Source organism: Perca flavescens, chromosome 4, assembly GCF_004354835.1.
Source record: "Perca flavescens isolate YP-PL-M2 chromosome 4, PFLA_1.0, whole genome shotgun sequence".
In the NCBI taxonomy this organism is placed as follows: Eukaryota; Metazoa; Chordata; class Actinopteri; order Perciformes; family Percidae; genus Perca; species Perca flavescens.
Window position 1 is genome coordinate 29197375 of NC_041334.1, and position 14948 is coordinate 29212322.

General features: G+C 42.9%; 1 protein-coding gene across 1 annotated transcript in view; it reads right to left on the bottom strand.

Moving 5' to 3' along the window:
- The window catches only part of kif21b (kinesin family member 21B), a 71555-nt gene that overhangs the window by 31504 nt on the left and 25103 nt on the right, over positions 1 to 14948 (bottom strand). Inside the window, exons 2-16 of the mRNA XM_028575637.1 lie at positions 13189 to 13411; positions 11909 to 12091; positions 10868 to 11017; positions 8497 to 8631; positions 8059 to 8214; positions 7680 to 7795; positions 7061 to 7256; positions 5689 to 5878; positions 5279 to 5342; positions 3693 to 3923; positions 2686 to 2809; positions 2457 to 2595; positions 1371 to 1559; positions 339 to 538; positions 124 to 231 (exon numbers count right to left, since the gene is read on the bottom strand). Coding sequence (XP_028431438.1) covers positions 124 to 231; positions 339 to 538; positions 1371 to 1559; positions 2457 to 2595; positions 2686 to 2809; positions 3693 to 3923; positions 5279 to 5342; positions 5689 to 5878; positions 7061 to 7256; positions 7680 to 7795; positions 8059 to 8214; positions 8497 to 8631; positions 10868 to 11017; positions 11909 to 12091; positions 13189 to 13411 — 2404 coding nt within the window. The remainder of the gene's footprint in view (positions 1 to 123; positions 232 to 338; positions 539 to 1370; positions 1560 to 2456; positions 2596 to 2685; positions 2810 to 3692; positions 3924 to 5278; positions 5343 to 5688; positions 5879 to 7060; positions 7257 to 7679; positions 7796 to 8058; positions 8215 to 8496; positions 8632 to 10867; positions 11018 to 11908; positions 12092 to 13188; positions 13412 to 14948) is intronic.

Genomic DNA, 14948 nt, shown 5'->3' on the forward strand with positions numbered 1-14948 from the left:
TTAGAGGGTGCTGAAGCACATATGTTAATATGTGCTTCTGAACACTGTAGTATTGACTGTAGTTTGCAGCTTGCAGGGTCGAATATATCTGTCATAAACACACACAAACAGATGCAGTCTGACCTCTTGGCGGCGCTGCTCCTTCTTGAGTTGGGCGATCTCACGGTTCCTCTTTGCCTCCACCATCCTCCTCCTCTGCTGCTCCTCCTTCATCTGCTTCATCAGTGTCACCTGGGAACAGCAGAGGTCAGGCTTCCTAAACTGCACTAGTATTCCTGCTCAAACAATGGCATTTATCCATGCTCCCGCTCCTCCCCCATTGCTCTTCTTCCTCTTACCTTGGCTTTCTTCATATCGTTGACCTCGGTCTGGAGTTTCTTCAGCTCCCGTTCGTACCTCCCCTGGTTTTTCAGGAGACGCGCATGTTCTTTCTGTGCCACTTGCAGCTTCAGCAGGTCTCGATTCATCTCCTTAAGACGTTTCTCGTAGTCCTGCTTGATCCGGTTGGCCTTCTCCTCTGTATAGTTCTCCATAGACACTGTGTAGCCACGTAATAATGTCAAAGGTGCAGTAGGTAAGACTTATAAAACTAACATTCTGTCATATTTGCTGAAACTGACCCTATGTTCGAGTAGAACTACATAAAGCAGGTAATTTAAAAAAAAATCCGGCTCCTCTGGCACCTACAGTCTGTAGTGCGATTTGCAAAAATCCACCACTCCCTGTTCAGATGCACCAATCAGGACCAGGGGGCGTGTCTAACTGCGTGTCAATCACTGCTCATGCACACGTATTCATTCTCCCTTGTTTTGGGCTTTAGCGGAAAGGGGGGAGGGAAGTGAGAAGTTGTCAATGTTAAAAAATGTTGGCCAAGTCCTGGATCGTCGCAACCCTTCCTACAGCACCTTTAATGGTCTGTTGTCAGTAGGGCTGGGTATGGTTAAAAAATATTCAATACCAGTACTGATACCAATATCGTGACTTCAATGCCGGTTCCTAAATGATACTTTTTGCGATACCAACTTCATAAAACAAAAATAAATCGCAACATTGCGGCACAAATCTATTGTCTGAGCCCCGTCAGACAGCCGATCACAAACATTATTAGATGTTGGTAGAAGCATGCTGCATGCTTATTGGCTCACTGACGGTGATGAGATTTACTCCTTAGGTATTGAAATTGGGTATTGAATGACGAGGCATTTCTCAATTCACGATACTTTAGAGGCAATTCGGTCAGTGCCTAAAAAGTATTGAATTCGGTACCCAGCCCTAGTTGTCAGGATGCTTTACCTTTAATTACACCTTTTACTGATCAACAACTCCCCAATCCAGGTGTAATTTACAAATCTCGTGATGCATGAACTCACTGAGATTCTGCAGTACGCGGTCTCTCTCCAGCTGAGTGTCTCGGATCTTGTTCTGCAGTAGAATGAGCTTCTCCTCGTACTGCAGTTTGAGCATCAGCAGCCTCCGCTGGCTGTTCTCCAGCTCGTCCATCAGCTTCTGTTTGATCTCGATCTCGCAGGTCAGATCAGCCAGGTCCGCCTGGAAGTTGGCTGCAGGTTGGAAGGGAAAGATCAGACTGAGTGCCAAGAAGAGCTTAAATAGGAGTTTACATGAAATAAAAATTTAGGATAATGAAATTAATAGCAGGAAATGTCAAAAACACACCAAATCGGAGACTTAATTTACGGTTGTGATTGGCATCAACTTAAACCTTTGGCATTGGTTGATTCATGTGTTGCTTCTTTGTGCTTCTCTCAGACACTGTCCATAAGAGTGCACATTCAAATTCATCTCTATTCTATAAAATATCTTCTTCTGTCTTCATGGTAAACCATCTGACAAACTGCATAATGTCCTTAAAGAAAAAGGAGATGTAGGCAACCTTGAATAGGACAAGCAATGTTAGCAGCTCTGTGAGGCTGTACTTTATGACTTTGCTTTAAGCCAAAGGCTTACATTAGCATGCTTACATGTTCATAATGACAATGCTAACATGTTTACCATGTTCACCATCTTAGTCTAAACACAAAGTACAGCTGAGGCTAATGGGATTGTGATTAGTTTTGCAAATATCTGGTCATAAACCATAAATAAATTTAAATATAGACCAGTAGATGGTGCAAGAGGATAAGTCCGGGGATCATGGAAGGAATCATGGAAGGAATCATGAATGTCTATGTAAATGTTTGTTGCCAAGTCATCGGATACTGTAGCTGGGGGCACTAGAGCGAAAGACAGGGATCACCAAAGTCATGGGATTCATCCTCTGCACACAACAAATGTCTGTACATAATGTCATGGCAATCCATTCCATAGTTGCTGAGATACTTACCCACCGACCTACAGACAGACATTACCATCTATGGTCACTAGCATGGCTAAACACAGGACACAAAAAAGAGGGAAGAGGTCTGGCCATTTTGTAGCAGCAGCTGTCAGAAACACACCTTTCTCATCGGCGTCTGAGTCTGAATCCACCTGGCTCTCGTCACTGTCAAAACCGTCCTCCTCCTCCCTGCCCTCCTCTTCATCTTCCCCTTCATCTTCATCACAACCACTCTCCTCCTGCAGTGGGGACATGATATCCTACACACAGAAACACACAGATACATTAGACTTTGTTCTGTTTGTTTTTGTTTGTCGTCCGTATGAACGCCAACACTGCGCGTACCATACCTCAGTGTAATTGTCGTCTGAATCAATCTCTCCATTCTGTCCGTTTTGACCATTCTGCCCGTTCTCTCCATTCTCGTGAGTGTGCAGCTTCACTCGTTTCTTCAGACCTTTCTCCAACTCGGGACTACAGGAGCAGAAAAGCATGCTTGTTGAGCCAGGTGACAGTTGGCATTGAGAAAAGACACAAATAACGTCACTTGTCAATATATTTTTTATCATGAAATTATTTCCCTTTACTATTTTCAAATGTAGTTGATAGTCTATCCAATTCACGTACAGTAGCATGAGTGTTTTTGTCCATTACCATGCATTACAAACACTTTATATTTCATGTATGTGAGATCTCTCACCCTCCTAACAACCACCATTAAGGCTTTGGGAGTGTTGCCAAGTGAAATGCTCGAGGCAAAGTCAGACCTGTGAAGTCATTAGCAAAGTCTTCTTCAGCTCATCCTGCCCTCTCAGCTCTTTCCATTTGATTGCCAATTTTATTCTCCCCTTTGCTCCCTCTTTTACAACCGTCCTGCTTATCACCCGTACAATCTCTAAAATTCTCTTCTACCTCCATCTCTATCCCATTAAACCTCAATTAGCCTGTTAGGCTGTGTACTCTTCTCTCTCATGACCCACTGGCCGACTGAATGAGACCTTTTTGTGTCCAAGCCAGCGGTACTACTCAGCTCTGGCTGCATCCCAATTCTATTCAGAAGCTGGCCGTCCCAAAGCACTAATCGACTTGTGCTGTGGCTCTTAAGCTAGAAGAGAGAAGCAATGAGGAGGGAAGAGTATATGGGCATGAACAATGATGTACTCTTCATGCATCATTTATTGACAAGGGATTAGAGGAACGAAAGAGAAATAAAATTTACATCAAGCTGAGATGTTTGGATGTATGAGGACAGAAGAGCTTCCTGGAACTCTGTGGACCTGGCTCCTCCGGTGACTTTTCTCCGGATTTCTTTTATATTGTATGAAGTGTTCACATTATCACGTGATTCTCCCCTCACCTCATTCTCCTCTGCCTCCTCTCCTTCTTCTTTAGCCTCTCGATGTCCATCTTGGCCCGGCGCAACACGTCCGTCATCTCCGCCTCCATGGACAAGGGAGCAGGGGAGGAGCCAGGGGGGTGGCCCGGGGCGGGGCTGTGAGCGGAGGAAGGGAACGGGGAACGCGAGGAGAGTCGCGGCGCCTGCCGTCGCAGCGACTCGTTCATGGCCTCGCTCTCAAGAAGCTTGGTTCTGACAGAGGAGCATGAGAGAGGGAGAAAAAGACAACTCTTTAATCTAGCATTTCTTTCTGCTGGGTTCTGAGAAGGGGGGAAAAAAATTATTCTGAAATTAGAAACAACATTCAAACTGACTTAACACAAGCTAATTAAAGCCACTGAGTCTATTTTAGCTAACATTAGCAAATTTAAATATTGTCGAGTAACGGACATCACTGAGTCAGTTCACTGACCTTATGGCTCTTCTCTACTCTAATTAAACATTATGCCATTATTGTCATTTGTGGTCAACATTGTCTGCTGATCAGCTAAAGGGGTCCAACTACATACCGAACAGAGTAGCAGACATCATCTCATGTAACTCCCTACATAAGCATTTTTCCAAAAATGTCATTCCTTTAAACAACAAAGAATGCCCTAAGCAGGGACTGAAGTTAACTTTTTTGGCCACCAGCCACTGTGGCAGGTGGATTTTAAAATCCACTAGCCACACAGGAAATGCACAAGCATCGTTCTTGAGCTTGTTAAGACTACACATTTAAGTGCTGTCAAGTTATTAACGAAATCCATACATTTAATGACTCTCAAACATATTTTTTATCTTTTTATTTAATGATTTTTTATCATATATCCTCTGAGTCCACAAAAAAGGAGCAGACACACTCCTCTTCCTCCACGTCTTTCTCTGAGCCATACACACGACCGTCACAGCAGTACATTTGTTCTGTACTGCCGTCGTAAATCAGCACCTCACGAACCTTGCCGTTGTCGCCAACTGTCCACTTGGTAATAAAACGTCTTCTTTTACTTTTCTTTGAATCATCCTCATCTTTTTGTCGGTTGCTTGTTTCAGCCAGCCTCTTCACCCCAGTAATGTGCTACCACATTTTTAGCTCAAATCCAAGCAAATGGCTGACTTGGTTGAAATGTGAAAGAACAACAATTGCAAAAAAAATCAAGTCTGAATCACTCAATTCTCATTGGCTGCCAAGGTGGCAGGTAGATTGACCATTTTACCCGCCAATGGCAAAATTCACCCGCATTTGGCGCGTCGTCGGGTGTTCATTTCAGGTCCTAGTCCTAAATCAGGTCAAGAAGAGCGGGCGCACAGAGGTTCATGCCTAAACGCAGAAGGTCCAGGGTTCAAGTCCGACCTGGGACGATTTCCTGCATGTCTTCCCCCTCTCTCTCCCCCTTTCATTGCTTTCCTATCATTAAAGGTGGAATTGCCCCAAAAAAATAATCTTAAAAAAAAAGAAGTTTGTAAAGTAAGTGCTGTCCCAGATTTAGGTTTGATTATTTCAGTTAGTGTGCTGCTACAAGTGATGGCAGTAAATAAAGGCATCCCACAAGGTTTAGAGCTCTTACCTAAGTTCTTCAACCTCTCGGATGTAGTTCTGGATTAAAGCCCCGATCTCCTCATTGCCCTCACCTAGAAGTCAAAAATCAGGTTCGGGTAAGCACCCGATTCAAAAAGGATGCATCAAATAAAAAAAAATAAACGGTAACTTAAAGCAACACTATGTAACTTTTCCCTCTTCGGTCCCCCTACAGGTTGGAAGCGCAATTGTCCATTACATTACATTGTGCAAGGTTGCCAGATCGGGTCGCCTCGGATCTGTAGTTGGAATGAACTGGACAATGGAATGTAATGGACAATTACGCTTCCAACCTGTAGGGGGACCGAAGCGGGAAAAGTTACATAGTGATGCTTTAAGATAAACAGAGATCGTATGGTGTTTAAACATTCAGAGCAGTTACATGTCTCCCTCACGTACTTGACTTGGTCAGCAGAGCGCTGACCTCATTGGCCAGCAGATGCGTTACACGGGTGTTGAGGTGGTCAATGGTCTCCTGCATGGCCTTTACCCTCAGGCGCAGTGTGTCGCTTTCTCTCTGCAACATTGCATTCTCCTGGTACAGGTCGCTGAAGCCCTCTGAGCCATCCTCACCTGCCACACGCTTCCCCTGCGCAGAGAAGCAAAACAGTCAGCATGACCGTGACCCTGAACATCAGAAGCATTTTAGGGATGAAAACATTACCAGGGCCTAACGACCTGAAAAACTAAGCAGATTCTGAATCCACACTCTTGCATATACTTGATGTTGCAGTCCAACCAAACACAATGCTATTGTTTTAAAATTAGTTGGTCTGTCTGTGGCTCTTCAAGCAACTATTGTCATATTCGGAATGAGTAACGCTGAAAAAAATCCTGTTGTTTACGCTCCGAACAGAGAGTCACTGTCTAATCCAGTCGCGGCTCGCAGACATAACCAATCCATCCATCCAAACACTCCATTACTTCCAGACTCCAGTCACATCACATCCCTTATTAGCACATCGAGGTCAGCTCGCAGTCCCTGGGCATAGTTATGCGTTCACTTCCTTTTAGTAACCGTGGTTAAACCCTTAATCGCATAATAGACTGACAGCCCTGCTAAATGATTCCTTGCTTCTTGTGGCACCCGGAGGAGCGAAGACTCCTTGCAGACTTTCTTTAAATCTTCTGCCCATTTCTTGTCACATTTCCTTGTATCATTATTGACTCTGTCTTCTTACTGCAAAAGGGTCCATGTTATGTAAACCATGATACGAAGAACACATACACTGTAAGGGGCTTCTGTGTACATTCAGCTACGGGATCAATATATATCTGCATTACTTTGGAAAATGCTGACGTTTGCGCTGATTAATCTTCCTCATACTCTGCATGCACTATAGTAAAGGTATAAATGTATGTGTGTGTGTTCCAGTAAAGATCTTTGATTTGATATAAGAATTAGCTGCTGCAGCCTCTCATGCTGCTTTTCTTACTCGCCCTTCAATACCAACCTCACTCACTCCCATTCGTGTTGTCTTTTTTCTTCTTCTGCTCAGTTACTATTCTCAATTTCATCCATTATGTCAGCCCTCTCTTACCACCTCATTGCATCAGTTACACTGACAGCCATGTGTTGTCTTTTTTGTATTTTTCAACCTGCCACATTAAACATCTTCAACATGCCCCCCCCACCACTCCCCAGCTCCTTTTATCTTTTTTCTCTGAGCACCTCCTCGTCTTTATTTTTTCAAGTCTTTTTTTTTTCTCCATTTCTCTCCCCCACAATGTTTCCTTTTTCCTTATCGCCACCCATCCCTCCATCTCTCACCGCCTTGTACTCCATCAGTTCCATCTGAAGCCGAGCTATCTCGGCACGCAGGGCACTGATCTGCTGGCTGGTCTTGTCTTGGTTCACCACCACCTTGTTCTTGATGTTTCGGGCACGGTTGGCGTACTTCAGTGTGTTTAGTGTTTCCATGAAGTCCCGGTCTGACGGACTGATGCAGGCGATCATCAACGTGCGACTGGAGAGGAAGGAAACGTGAAGGTTTTTTTAGACGACTGTGCATACAGTATAACAATGCTAAGAATGTCTTGTTGTTAGCATGAACATAACAGAAGCCCTTTTGATAAGCAGGCACAACAACATCAACGGCTCTACAGCATGTCTTGTGTGTCCCACTGAGGGCTTAAGGAAAACTCTCGGACCTCTGTCAATAAGCAAACCAGAGCACTGGGGCTGCAACTAACAACTATTATTCTTTTTATTTACATATGGCATAGAAAAGCATAGAAAAGTCCTCACTGGAACCATCAAATTGGTGGCATTTTGTTTAGAAAAACTTCAGAAATGTAATCGACTATCAAAATAGTGGCAATTCATTTTATATCAACCAACTCCGTGTGTGTGTGTGTGTATGTGTGTGTGTGTGTGAGAGTGCATATACCTGTTGCCTCCCAGTGAGTCCTGTAGTAGACGAGTGAGTTTGGAGTCTCTGTAAGGGACGTGTCCTCCCTTCTTAGCCTGGTCTCCTAAAGCACTGATCACATTTCCCAGCGCCAGCTACAACACACACACACACACACACACACACACACACACACACACACACACACACACACACACACACACACACACACACACAGAAATTGATCACAAACTAGTTCTATTATTAACATGCTGACATTTAAGAAAGCGGAAGAGAGATAAGCATACTGTATCTGAGTACAGACAGACAGTGGAAGAGCTGGTGTATGTTTTGTCATGTTCTTTGTTTTCTATCATACCACCCACAAACACACACTCATTTTGTATTTCTGTCTCACCAGTCCACAGTTAATAGAGATTCCCTCGCGGGCTCTCTCTCCTGTAGCTCCTGTGCGTTTCAGCCTCTCAGAGCCAGCCAGGTCCACAAAGTGGAACTTTGCCATCAGAGTCTCGAACTCCGGCTGAGCGATGGGGCTGGAGTCCACGCCGTTCAACTCCCCGTTTTCTCCTCCTCCTCCTCCTCCTCCTCCTCCTCCTCCTCCTCCTCCTCCTCCTCCTCCTCCTCCACCTCCACCTCCACCTCCTCCGTTCTGCTAGCAGGGGTGGACAAAAAAACAATTGAAAATGAGTTCATGAACTTGAGCGTCTTACTCAAAAATTATTATTTCATCACCTTTAATGCTACTATGACTGTAATACTACATTAATTGTCTTTTTTTTTTTTTTATTATTCTCAGTTTTTTCTCCAGCCCTCCACTCCAAACACCAAATCTCACCATTTGAGCCTGCGGGCACACTCTCATCTGACAGAGGTAGATGGTGAAGATGGCGTGCGAGCGGGAGCTTGTGGCGTTCATCTGGGTACTGGCTGTGGTGCGGGACAAAGCACCGAGCTTCAGGCACTGCAGCAGCTGCAGCAAACACACAATATGGAGGACATTTAGTTAGGACTTTTTAGTTTGAACTGTAGAAGAGAAACCTATGATTAAAAAAAAAAACAAGTAGACAAAAACAAATGGTAATCGTTGACACCACGCTGTTTTGTTGGCTCACCGCCTGTGATCACTTGCTGATTTCTGAGAAGAACTCAACACCTGCGTCAACATATTTCATAAAGATTGGAAACTCATTTTGTTGATTTTAACCTTTCTTTAATCCGTTTTTTTTACATCCCTACACACTCAAAATGCTGCCAACCGCAAAAATGTTCTTATTTTTGTCCTAACTCCTTTTCTCTTTCCACGCTCCATCACCTCCACACTTCTATCTCCTCCCTCCCCCTGCTTTGACATTTTCTCTCTTCCCATCCACAGGAGTGCCCATCTGTCTCTACTTGTCTCTCAGCTATCTGATTTTTTGGGGAATTTAAAGCATGGATGACCTCTCCTGAATTCAGCCTTTTTCCTCTTCTCATTCTGCTTCCATTTAACAATCGGCGCACATCTTTCTTTCTACTCTGTCACCTATTTGAGAAGAAACCAAATAATAACAAGTGTCTTGTCCCAGACCGCATTTACCATAGCCCTCCCCCTAAATCACCACCTGACACCTCTGTTAACCTCTTTGTCACTGGCTCGTCACATCTCTAACAGACATTCCTCCTGCTCTCTTGAACCAATCACATCCTCCTTCTTCCATTCACTCCTTTTATCTGGCAAATTCTCAAGAAAGCCACCCTGAAACAGTCTGGTATCGCTCACACAAAATAGCCTGATGGGTTTAGCCAGTCTGGCTTAGAAGGCAGCATGTTAGCGCAAAGTCTCCCTTATCATCCTCGACCTATTTTTTTTGTTTCTGACTACTGACCACCAGATGGTTCATGCCAGAATTTTCAGGGTACTGGGGATCTCTGACAGCTCCCATGCTCGGCCTCAACCATTCATTAAAGTCTTCACAGTTAACCCTTTGCAATGCAACACTACTCTATGGCAACAGGAAACTTATCAAAGCATGTATGATCTGAGATTTGCAGTCGTTCCTTGAAACTGTTGATGCCAAGCACTTAATCGTAAACTTTAGCTGAAACAAAAGCTCCAGTTTTTTTTTTGTCATTTTGAGCTTCTGTGTAAAATTTAAAGGAACACGCCGACTTATTGGGAATTTAGCTTATTCACCGTAACCCCAAGAGTAAGACAAGTCAATACATACCCTTCTCATCTCCGTGCGTGCTGTAACGCTGTCTGATGGCTCCAGCATTAGCTTAGCCCAGCACAGATCCTGCAGGTAACTGGTTCCAACTAGCCTACTGCTCCAAATTGTGACAAAAGTGACAAAATAACGGCAACATGTTCCTATTTACATGTTGTGATTTGTATAGTCACAGCGTGTACAAAAAACAACGTAACATGAGACACAGCCATCTTCTAACAGTAAACAAACCAGGAACTATATTCTCAGACAGGCTTGCTGCGAACATATCACTCCGCCCAATTACTATATTCTTCCGCCTGAGAATATAGTTCCCGGTTTGTTTACAGTTAGAAGACGGCTGTGTCTCATGTTACGTTGTTTTTTGTACACGCTGTGACTCTATAAATTACAACATGTAAACATGTTGGCGTTATTTTGTCACTTATTCGGAGCAGTAGGATTACTGGAACCATTACCTGCATGTTCTGTGCTGGCCTGATGCCGCTGGAGCCGTCAGACAGCGTTAAAGCACGCACAGAGATGAGAAGGGTATGTATCGACTTGTCTTACTCTTGGGGTTACGGTGAATAAGCTAAATTCCCAATAAGTCGGCGTGTTCCTTTAAGACTGATGATCTCATTTTATTAAGAAAATCTGAAGGCATTTAAAATTGCTATACTGAAACTTAATGAACGCATTATTAAATGTGCTTTTGGATAAAAACAAAGCAAAAGAAAGCGATGAAAAAAGTACTGTGTTAGGATAAGCATAAAATATGATACAGCCCGAGCCATAGCAAAGCAGTGGGTTAAATTGAATGAAAAATGACCATATTTTAAATCGTTTAATACATTTTTATGATCCTTAGACCAAGAAACATTAGCAGAAGAATAACTGCTTCCAATATATTCATACAGTGTAAAAACACACTCCATGTTGAACAAGACTGAAAGAATTTAAGGACTACAGATGACGCACATGTGAAACCAACACCAACACACGGAAACAAGCACCCACCTCCTCCTCTGACTGCACCAGTCTGGACGTGACTCCAGTGGTGTAGATGCTGCCACTGGCGTCTTCATGGATCTTAATGTTGGACTTCCTGTTCCGACTCTCTGGATCTCTGGTTCCGTCAAACAAATCGAGGACCTCTTCATTGTACAACTGTAATACGACAGAAGCCACAAACACGCATGCATCATTATACAAATTATACATACCCTACAGCAATACTCGGTTTTTATCAGAACATAACCATTAAACATAATGATTTAATGAGCAGGATTTCCATATGCTCCTCATGTTCTCCCCGTTTCTCACAGCTGCTTCTTATTTACACACAGGTCAAAAGAATAACCTCTCAGAAACCAAAGAGGGCAAGGGCCACACAGGTCAGCTGTTCCCAGCTACTGCCAAACACACACACACACACATCTGTTTACCATCAACAGAGATAACCTTGTGACCTGAGAACGTACAAAAACAAACACACTAACAACAAAGAGCAGGACCGACAGAAAGAAAGAAAGAAGAGAAAGCTCCAAAAATGAGTGATTTTGTATTTATCTTATTATTACAGAAAGCTGATTAAAGTAATCAGATCATGCACCTTCACAAACACACCCAGAGACAACCCAAACATTTGCCTGCCAGAAAGCTCTGGAGGAAATGATTTCTTGTCAAATTATCTCATTGCTCCTACACAAGCATCCCTGCCTCCCTCCCATCCCTCGCTCTTATCTATCATCTACCCCTCAGTGATGAGGAATAATGTCAAAGGTAATGGACAACATTAATCAGGACCAACAAAGCACAAGCAGACATTCCTGCCCATCTGTCATTGGGTTGTCACTTCCTGTTTGTAGTAGAGGGGGTTGATCCTCTCGCCTCCCTGTTTTGTCCCATCTGGTTAGAGTTAATATGGACTAATATCCATCCCAGCACGTCACACCAGCACATTCAAGCAAGAACATCAATACTGCACTGTTAAAAATGTGAGATCAAGTGTGGTCGTTCATGTACATCCGTCCACATCTACACGTGTGTGTCGCCTACCTCTAGGAACTGGGCGCTGACTTTAAATTCGGGTGGCTGGCTGCCGGCCTCCTGGGCGCGCACCCTCCTGTTCTTGATTCCCTCAAACAGCTGGTGAACAGCCCGCGTGATGATGCCCTGCTCCTGCTGGCCCAGGCTCACATCGAAGCCTGTCCCCATGGTGTAGGTCTTCCCCGAACCCGTCTGAAACACATTTCATCAACCACAATGAAGTCCCATTTCCTGAGTGCTCCAAACATCACACGTCCTACATCTATGTACAGTAACCAGTTTTTCCGTGAATGTATTGGCAGGTAATTTGACTTGAATTAACTGTGTGTTGAGGTGTGTGTGTGTGTCTTTATTCAAACAACCCATTTAAGAGTTGTTTTGGGTAACAGAGCCTATGCATACACAGCAAAATTGCGATGTCATTATCAGTTTTCCAATAAGGACTAGACACATAGATAGCAAGCCCCTAAAGGATTGCTGAACTTCCTTGTAGAGACATTTCAGAATAAAAGTGCACAATAAAATGTAAAACAGTAAATATAACACAATATATATTATACATTATATATTATATAATATTCAATATTAGAGTTGGGAACATTAGTAAATGGTATGATTGTGACAGACAGTGTATGATGTATAAACCCTGTGTCACCCCCCACTACAAAGTGTTTCAATTAGCTGTAATGATTTTTCAGTTCCAAACGTAATATAAACTGATAATTTCATCAGAAATCAAGAAAACATATATAGTTGTTTTTCCAAGAAAGCCATGGAACTCTGGATTAAATGTCTATTGGGACTATCTTGACTGTGTGTTTAAGATGTGGTTTTGTTCCACTAGATTTGGGAGTAGAATTGGTTGGGTATTCATTGTTGTGTATTTGTTTGTTATCTTATAGTTCATATTAAAAGGTACTTTATTGTCACATACACATACATGTAGCAAAATTCATTCTCTGCATTAAACCCATCCCTCAAGGGAGCAGTGGGCAGCCATATACAGCCCGGGGACCAACTCCAGATCTGAGCCAGTGCCTTGATCAAGAGCACTGATAGGAGAACCTAGTACATGTTTTTTTTTTATGGTGGGGGAAACCGGAGCACCCGGAGGAAACAAACGCAAACATGGGGAGAACAAACTCCACACAGAAAGGCCCGGAATCTTCTTGCTGTGAGGCCACAGTGCTAACCATTGGGCCACCACGCTGCTCTAAAGCTATGGAACTCTATTCTATCAATTAATCAATAAAATTCCTTACATCAAAATCTAAGCATGGGTGACATACCTGACCATAAGCGAACACTGTGGCGTTGTAGCCCTCGAAGCAGCCCTCGATGAGCTTGTACACACAGGTCTGGTAGATGTGCTGCTGCTCTGAGTTGATGTCAAACACAAAGTCATAGGTGAAGGCCTTGTCTTTACCCAGGAGAACTTGTGGTTCTCCAGGTGTGACAAGCGTGCACACATGACAGCCCTCTATCTTCTCCTTGGCCATCTGAGGGCGAATCCTGAGAAAAGAGAAGAAAAGAAAGAGACAGTTAGTGAATGGATAAAAAGATGATATCATAAATCAAAATTGTAAAATGGGTGTCACTGATCAAATGTTTTCATGGTTTTATGCACTGTGCAGATCAAGTATAACAATCCATCATCCACACGCTAGACAGACTCCGCTTTGACCTTATGATCATTCCAAGGGGAAACATTTCAAGTGGGATAATGAAAAAATCCACATATAAGCCAAGAAAAATAATAATTTATTTGAGAAATAGGACCTTAGAAACACCATATGCTTTATTATAGTAGATGTTTAATCAAAGACAGCTCTGGAACGATTACTTCAAACTAATTTGTATTCAGTTTTTTGCTGTTTCCAGGATAATGAACTTAAGGACATTTTGAAAACTTTTATTTCCCCATGGAACTAAGTTCTATTGGAATCCATTAAAAATGTTGTGAATCAAAGCTTACTACAGGTTTTGTGAAGCTGGATCCGCAAACATCACTGCTAATCCACAGAATTATATCATTTTATTAAAAGTGTTCATTAATTTAGCGTTATACTCCTATAACAATGTCAAATTCCCGATGGACAGTAAAAAAAAAAAAAAAAGGATAAAAATCGATGCAGCGGGACCAGAGATATAGTATTTTATATTCCATACATTGTCAAAATCTTGCACCTGCATCCCACACCCACAATTCAACGATTCACTGTACAGATTTGGGTGTGTTTTGCTAGTAGCCGCTAACATAGCCTCAAGTCGATAGCCTGAGGCACAGATGAGGAGCAGACTACAGAGGTCACTTCTCATACTTTTAGTCTTCAGGCCTGAGCGACACTGATTCAAGTGAAATTACTTGAGGAAATGTATCCAACTTTGTGCATCTCCTTCTGGAGCCGCAAGAGGTTATTTACAAGTTTGTTCGCATGTGCAGTAGTACTACGCAACACCTGTAAACAGACTATGTAAAACATATTTTACATACTAATTTTATAGGAACCCTATAATAATGCAAAAAATGTATTACAAAAACCCATTTTCACCCTTTCATATCAAAGTCGAGCAGCGTCAGACATACCTTGGTCAGCTGCAGGGTCACAAAATAACACCACATATAACGTGTTTACCCATTCAAACAAACACCTCAAACACAGCTTTACCCGAAAGGGGCATTAAAATGAACCATCAATTTGATTAACTGGTAGAGGAAAGTAGATGAAGTGGTGTGTGATACACAAAAGACAAACAATACATTCACACAGCTTTATAGAGGGGAACTAAACAGCCCTGAATACAAAGCTCATACATAAACAACAGCACTTTTTGTTTGTGCTGTTGATTTAGAACGTCAGAAAATGTGTAGGAAATAAATAATGAGGCATAAAAAGGCCAGTTCCGGGAGAAACTAGTGAAAGTAAGGCCACTGAAGATGATGTAGCAGAATTGGCTGATTTCACTCATCATCAGCTGTTAATCCTGCTGCTCAGGACTCATAGTCCTGCTGGGCTTCCCATCCTGACAGTGAGTTCATTGCGGTTAA